This window comes from Leishmania donovani, chromosome 27 (assembly GCF_000227135.1).
Source record: "Leishmania donovani BPK282A1 complete genome, chromosome 27".
In the NCBI taxonomy this organism is placed as follows: Eukaryota; Euglenozoa; class Kinetoplastea; order Trypanosomatida; family Trypanosomatidae; genus Leishmania; species Leishmania donovani.
In genome coordinates, this window is record NC_018254.1 from 138,514 (window position 1) to 145,393 (window position 6,880).

The following is a 6,880-nucleotide window of genomic DNA, read 5'->3' on the forward strand; positions in this document are numbered from 1 at the left end:
AGAGACCGGAGACACGGAGAGGGAGCGGAGGGGGGGGGGGGGGGGGGGGGGGGTCTGTGCGATGCATGGCCACACTGATGTGTCGGCGGTGGGGCCCTGGGTGGCGTTGCGTCGGGGTGGCCCGCGACAGCGAACACGCTTGTGCCGTCCATGTGGTAGGCAGGGTGTCGGCGTGGCTGGAACGCATTGCACCCGGCCCCGACTGCCGTTGCTGGTGCGGGGGGAGGAGGGGGCCTGTGTGCCACCCCTACGGGGATGCACAGCAGGTGGGCGCCGGCGTGACGGGTGCGGGTGTGCGGCGACCTGCAGAGCGCGGCGGTGGTGTGGAGTATGAGGCAGGGGCCGTGCTCGGATGGCTGAGCCGGCGCGTTGCTGTAGGGCGTGTGTGTGCAGGGCTGCTTGGCACCACGCGATGTGCCCGTGACAGGGCCCGGCATAGCGTGGAGTGCAGCTAAGCTCCGATGCACCGTGACAGAGAACGGAGGCTTCGGAGAGAAAAGAAAATTCTCAGAAATTTAGTTGCTTGTCGTAGAAAAGATGGATACCCGTGTGTTTGCGCGGTCTGCACCGCCTGTCGAGGGAGAAGATAATGTCTCCCTTCGGTGAAATGGCCGAATCACTGCGTTGCTGCCTTGTGTGCTTGCGAGCAGTGGGCCATGTAGTGGAAGCGGACTGGATGTGAGACACCTGAATCAGCGGGAAGGGCATCCTCTTTGATGTTTGTTACGAGAGTCGTGGCTGTGAACTTGAGGCTTTTTTATTCCTATGTTTTGCTCGCTGCTCGTGTGAGTAGCGTATCTGAGCACATCACTTGCAAGTACTCGGAGCCACGCGCATAGGCCCATGTTCGTGCGTGATGCACCCCGACCTTTCTTTTTCTTTCATGTGTGTTCCTAGCGCTTCCGCAGCTGACATAACTGACTTTCTTAATGTCTGCTTGTGCCGTAGAGTGCGCACTGAAGCTGTTCGGTTGCCGATCAATGGCGTGCGGCACCCACCGTGTGGTATGCGTATTTTAGCTGGAGCGCCCGTTGCATGTGGACGCGCCAGGCGTGCGCGGAGGGTGTCGTGATCGAAAGGCGGGTACAGATGGCGAGAGAGGCTGAGCGCGGGCGGGGTGGGGAAAGATGGCAAGCGTAAGGATGCTCGGGAGAGAGGAGAGGAGGGGACGGCGGCGCCTTGTTTGCATGTGTGCTTCAGCCGTTGGTTAGTCGCAACGGCGAAAACGTAGGTGCTCTCTCTCTCCTTCTCTTTTCACCGGCAATGAAGTTGCGCATATTTAAGCGGAGGCGCTTGTAGACATTGGCTTGGGTGCGTGCGAAGCTGCAGTAGCGCATGGAATGAACTTCGCTCGACTGCCTCTGCACCGCGTGTATGCATACTGGGCTTTCGTTCGCCAACACATCTCTCTATAGCCAGCAAGCGTGAAGACGTTTTTTTTTCCTACTCTGAGCGACGTGCATTCTCCATGCGCTGTCTTCTCCACGTGCCTCTCCCGGTCTCCTTTGGAGTCGTCAACTTCGCCGCTGCGGGTGCGGCATCGCTCAAGGATTCCAAGCCAGATAATGCTGCGTGAGAGCACTTCTGTGGACGCCGCGTGCTTGGCTCTCCCTGTATGCTCCTCGTTGATGCACATCTCTGCACCCCTTTTGCCGCTCTTGTTCTCGCTCTCGATGCCACGTTGCTTGCTTGATGCTCTTCTGGTCTCTCTCACTATCTCCTTTTCATCTTGCGCCTGCCTTTTCTCCTTTGCTTTTCACGGGCGTTCGGCGCACCAGGGCCAGACCCGCGCGGGCACTCATACGCCCACCCACGCAGGCACAAACCTGCGAGAATGGTTGTCGAGTTCGGGTGATATGCGAAGGAATTAGATCAAGCCCTGAATCGAAAAAAAAAAGCAACAACAGCAGGAACGGGGCTGCTGATGGTCGCAGAAGCTAGAGCATGCGTCGTACAGTGAGACGTGGGTGTTTTTTTTTGTTCCTTCTCTGTCTTCAGAGTCCAACGCTGCGATTTGCGCCTTTCACTCGCTGACCGCTGACGAGCGCCGCACTTGATCGCAACGGAGAAAAGAGGAGTGGTGGTGCTCACAGCACAGCGTAGCGCGCCGTCGCGAGGTCGTAATCTCGTGACGTGAGCGGGCTGCACAACCGGTCAAACGTGATATCGCCAAGGCGCCTCTTTATATCTGACGCACATAATTACGGTAACCGCCTGGAGCTTCACCAATTACCTCACTTAATAGATCCCCCGCCCACCGTGTCGGAGCTCTCTCAGCAAGGGTACAGAGGGAAGGTGGCAGGGGGGAGTATGCCCATCGCCCCGTCATCCTTCATGGTGGAGAGGACCGGCACGTGCGCCGTGCTGGATGTGCGTCATCGCACCGTTATCGTGGCCATCGAGGCAGAGTTGCTGGATTCCTGGGCATCGGCGGCGGATGGCGAGCCCACGCCCTACGCCCTGTGGGCTCTGACTATCCCCATGCGAGTGGCCTGCTTTGCGGACGGCTTCTACACGGCAACCGCTCCCGTGCCTCTCGCCTGCGCAAACTGTGTGCCCGGAGCGCCGCGCTGCCGCATTGTTGTGTCTCTGCACCGCTGGGACCTTTGCAAGGGCACTCGCTCTGCGCTTCTGCTGGCTCCACTCGATGCGCCTTCGGTGCTTGTTCGGGAGGCACTGGAAGAGGCACTCGGCATGCGTCGCGCAGAGGCACAATTGCCGCCGCCATTGAAGATTGCGCCGGTGGTGCGATGGCGGTTGAGCGGGACAGAGATGCTATCGCCTGGCCTACTGGCGGAGGTTGAGTGGCAGCCGCTCCTGCACCGGCGCTGGTATGAACTAAAGAGCTACGTCCGCCAGGGTACGGTGGTCCCGCACTATTCTGCGAGGGCTGGTCGTCGCACAACCAATGGCGCTGACAGCTACGACGGCAGCGCTGGCTCCTTGAACGGTGGCTCCCCCGCGTCTACCGGCGTCATGTTCGCCGGCGATGTGAAGGAGGCTGACGCCGTGTCGGTGAACAGGGCTTGTATCAGGTGGACGGACGGTGTGGTGGGCCTCTGGGACGAGGTGAAGCCGTATTACCGCGTGTACCAGCCAGCGCGGCCGGAGAAGACGATTCGGGTTCGCCGCTTTCCCCACCGGTACGCGGACGTAGTGGGGGAGGTTCCCTTCGGGCAGCGTATCGAGGCCTTTGGCCGCGCCACAGACCCCTTCACGGCGGAGCAGTACGCCCTGGTGTACCTCCCAGCCGAGGAGGCCTTTGCGACACACATATCCACGTACCATCTCACTTACGTGGAGGAGGGACGGTACATCTGGGGCTGGTCGAAACTATCAGGGGCAAGTGGCCTGCCGCTGTTGGTCGAGGCTGAGGGCAACGACGCGAAAGCTGGCCACATCCCTGCCGGGTCAGGGAACGGCTGCGCCATCGCGTCACCCGCCCGTGATACGCGCTCAAGAGTGCAGGAAGGCGATGGATCGGATGTCATGCCTCTCCCAGAGCCCACGTTCTACACTCCTGTCCGAGATGGTCGCCCGGTGAGCATTCGATCCATGCCGTGCATGTCGTCGTCGGTGGTGCGAGAGATGGAAATGAACGAAGTGCGGGCGGCGGTGGCTCTGGTGACGGTGCCGCTGCGCCTTCCGGCGGACCCCGCGAGCGCGCCTGTCAGCCACGTCTTTCTGGAATGGCAGGGGGGCGGCTACTCCCTGCTGCGGAATGCGACGGAGTCCTTCCTGGCGCCGGTGCAGTTGTCGCGGGTGCCGCGCCGCTTCCCCATCCGCACGCGCAGCGGCGGCGATGACGGCACGGCAGCCGCGCCGGAGGTTCTGGACCTCTGCCGGGCTCGCAGCCACGCGCACCGGCACTCTTCGGCCGCCTCGGAGGACAAGGATGAGGAGGCAAAGCTAGCTGAGATGATGCGGCCACACCGCACGCCGGCGCGCGTGGCTGTCGACACTTCCCTGCTGAGCCCGCATTCCCTGCCAGCGTGTCTGCAGGAGGCCCTGAGGAGGGGAGTGGTGCGGCTGGAGGACCTGCCCGCCGTCGGGGGCGATGGCGAGGCGAATCAAAGCGACAGCAGCGGCGACTGCAGTAGCGCCTGCTGAAGACGGAGCAGCCGTCTTGCTCTTAGCCCCCCCCCCCCACACACACACACTTCATCTCCGCCGATGCACGCGTGACGCTTCCCTCTTTGGCGGGTCGTGGACGAGCAATGACGGGCGCGTGGGGGATGCGCGGCGGTAGTGATAATCGAGACCTTTTCGGGTCTGTCGGTTGTGTAACACGTATGCCGTATGCGAAGAGCAGGACGCCGCTACTGCGGTTGTCTGCGGTCGGCGCACGCAACACGAGCCAGATCAAGTAAAATCCAAGAGGGTACGTAAAACAAACACTGTAGAGAGGTGTGATGATTTACAGTCATTGGGCATCATGTCCCACATGTCGTGCTCCTCTCGCCTTCTTCCCCCTTACACACTCTCACATAGCTTAGCATACATAGCAGCATCACGTCCACGTATGTGTGCGGCGTACCGCACCGCAACCTGGCCGACCGATGCACACAGAGTTATGCGGGGCATCATGAGCAGAAGCGGCGGAACGGTCATCGAGTAGCTGTCACCGCTTCTGTGTGTCCCGCGGGTCTGCACGGATAATTACAGTCGTCGTCTTTCTTGCGCACTCTCCACCTCTTCCCTTTTGTGAGACATCGAATGATACACGCTCACTTCGCTGCTCTTTCTCTCTCTATACGCCTGATCTTTCCTCCATCCTCCTCGTTGCTTCATCATTCGCGCACATCGCGCTCGCGCTTCAGTATGTATAGTTTCGTTTTCCGAGTGTGCCTAAGTGCGCCTGCGTTGATTTTTCTGTCGAAACATCATTGATTCATGGTGTCCTCCACTTCTCACCCCTCTCTCCCGCCCGCTCGCTCTCGACGTGCATTTCTTCTCTTGTAGCTCCCTCACTCGAGAGAGGGAACCCTCGAACGCGCACGCCGGTGCCCATAGAGACAACAAAAACAAAGGGAGCCGAAACAGATCGGACATACGACACCCCACGGGTAGCATCGCCTCGCTGTGAAGGGCGGCAACAGAGATCGCCCACAGAAACAAGCAACGACACCACTCGCAGGAGGTGGTGGCGTGACGGTCGCCACCTAGCGGCTTTGCGGCGCAGTTCGCTCTTTTCCTTTTGCCCACTCTCGTCTTTCTTTTCTGTGTGTTCCCAACGAGCTGTGCGACCTCGCGGGACGACTTAAGCGGGTGTGTCATCTCTTTTACCCCACCTTTCGCGGCCTCCTCCCTTCACCCGTCTTTCTGCGCCGCTCACGGCCACTTGAGCACGACTCCGCACTACAGCACCTGCTCTCTCGCTCCTCTGTCCTCACTACCTTTGTTTTGTGAACCTTTCCCTCAGGCACACCTCACCCTCTGAGGACCACTGCGCAGAGCAGACACCCCCCCCCTCCTCCATATTCACAGGCTCGCGTGTGTGTGCGTGTGTGTGTAGCTCATTCTGCGAGATAGGGTCTAGGCGTCCTCCCCATCCCTTTCTTCTTTTCGCTTCGTTTTTTTTTCGTTTGCGTGCGTGCGTGCAGTTTGTGAGGACTCAAGCGACTTTGTGTGAGAGCGGTGCCCCCCCCCCACTCCGCTGCGTCTCCTGCGAGCACTCTCCTCTCCACCACCCACACCCCCATTCATTGTCGGCTGCGTACAGTGCGCTTGCTTGTGCGTTTCTGTGTTTGCCAGGTGTTGGCCATCACGTGCTCTTTGATTTATTGTTGGTCGACTTCTCCCGCTCCGCTCCCCCATTTTGCTTTCGAATTGCCCCCGTGATTGGTGGATTATCGCCGGTCTCGGGGTCCCCTTCATTCCTTTCCTCTGCCTGCTGCTCTCCCCATCTTCTTCGCTGTGTCTACTTCTCGGTCTTCACCTTCCGCTGCTGGTTGCTCCCGAAACGCCGCCTTTTCGGCTGTGTCGGCGTCTCGTGCGACGTGACGTGCCCATCCCAGCTTGTCACGCTTCGCTCCCTTGTAATCTGTGATTGCCCACACGCACATAATACGCGTTTTCGGCTCTCTTCGGGCGATTTTCTCGTTTCCGCCTCATATAGGCAGAGAAGCGTGCGTGTGAGTCAGTGCGCCAAAGCGAGATCGCATTCGGGTGGTGTTGTAGATCGCGCAGCGAGAAGCAGAGAGCTGAGACGGCACCGCTGGGGCGGATACCCGCGGCAGACGTGCTCTTCTCTCCCCGCGGCAGCTGATCACAAGCGGAGAGAAGCAAAACACAAAACGAGCGAGGCCCCATCGCTGGACCGTTCGCTCGCACGCACTGCCGACCGCGCACACGCACACACACACACACACACGCACGCACGCACTTAAACACAGAGAGAGAAGCACACGCGCCCTCTATACACTTTTTTTTTTCGCTTCGTTTTTTTTTTTTTCTGCTGTGTCTCCCTGCGCCACTTTGTTCTGTTCCGCTGCTTCGATTGCCGACCCCCCTCCCCAGGAGACACACACATCGTACATTCGTTTTCGTTTTTCTTTTTTTTCTTTGCTCCTTCGTTTACTTCATCTTCTCGGATTTCTGTTATACAACGCGCTCACCCACTTCTTTCGTCCCTTTCCTCTGTCTCACTTCCGTGACGTCGCCCACGCCGTGTGATGGCGGCATCGTCTATCCACGAAACGCCGGACAGCGGCGAGGTGTTTGCAGACCACGAGTTTAACAAGAACAACGCCGGCATCACCGATGATTGGATTTCGATCAGGCAGCTGTACCCAGCTGGTGTGAACCAGCCGCTGCTGCCCGAAGTATTCTCGCGCGAGCAGTTCGGCCAGGGCAACCACTATGAATGCTTCATGCTCTC

The 6,880-nt window shown here is 59.5% G+C and overlaps 2 protein-coding genes across 2 annotated transcripts; both read left to right on the plus strand.

Annotated features, from left to right (window-relative positions):
- Positions 1 to 2,310: 2,310 nt before the first annotated feature.
- On the plus strand, positions 2,311 to 4,110 carry LDBPK_270490 (hypothetical protein, conserved; the record flags this gene model as incomplete). The annotated part of the gene is made up of 1 exon (XM_003861858.1): positions 2,311 to 4,110. One exon carries the CDS (start codon positions 2,311 to 2,313, stop codon positions 4,108 to 4,110), a length of 1,800 nt encoding a protein of 599 aa, XP_003861906.1.
- Positions 4,111 to 6,674: 2,564 nt separating this feature from the next.
- LDBPK_270500 (calpain-like cysteine peptidase, putative) lies at positions 6,675 to 6,878 on the plus strand (the record flags this gene model as incomplete). Its single annotated transcript, XM_003861859.1, has 1 exon — positions 6,675 to 6,878. A coding segment is annotated over one exon (204 nt), but the record flags the coding sequence as incomplete, so codon positions are not given.
- Between the last annotated feature and the right edge of the window lie 2 nt (positions 6,879 to 6,880).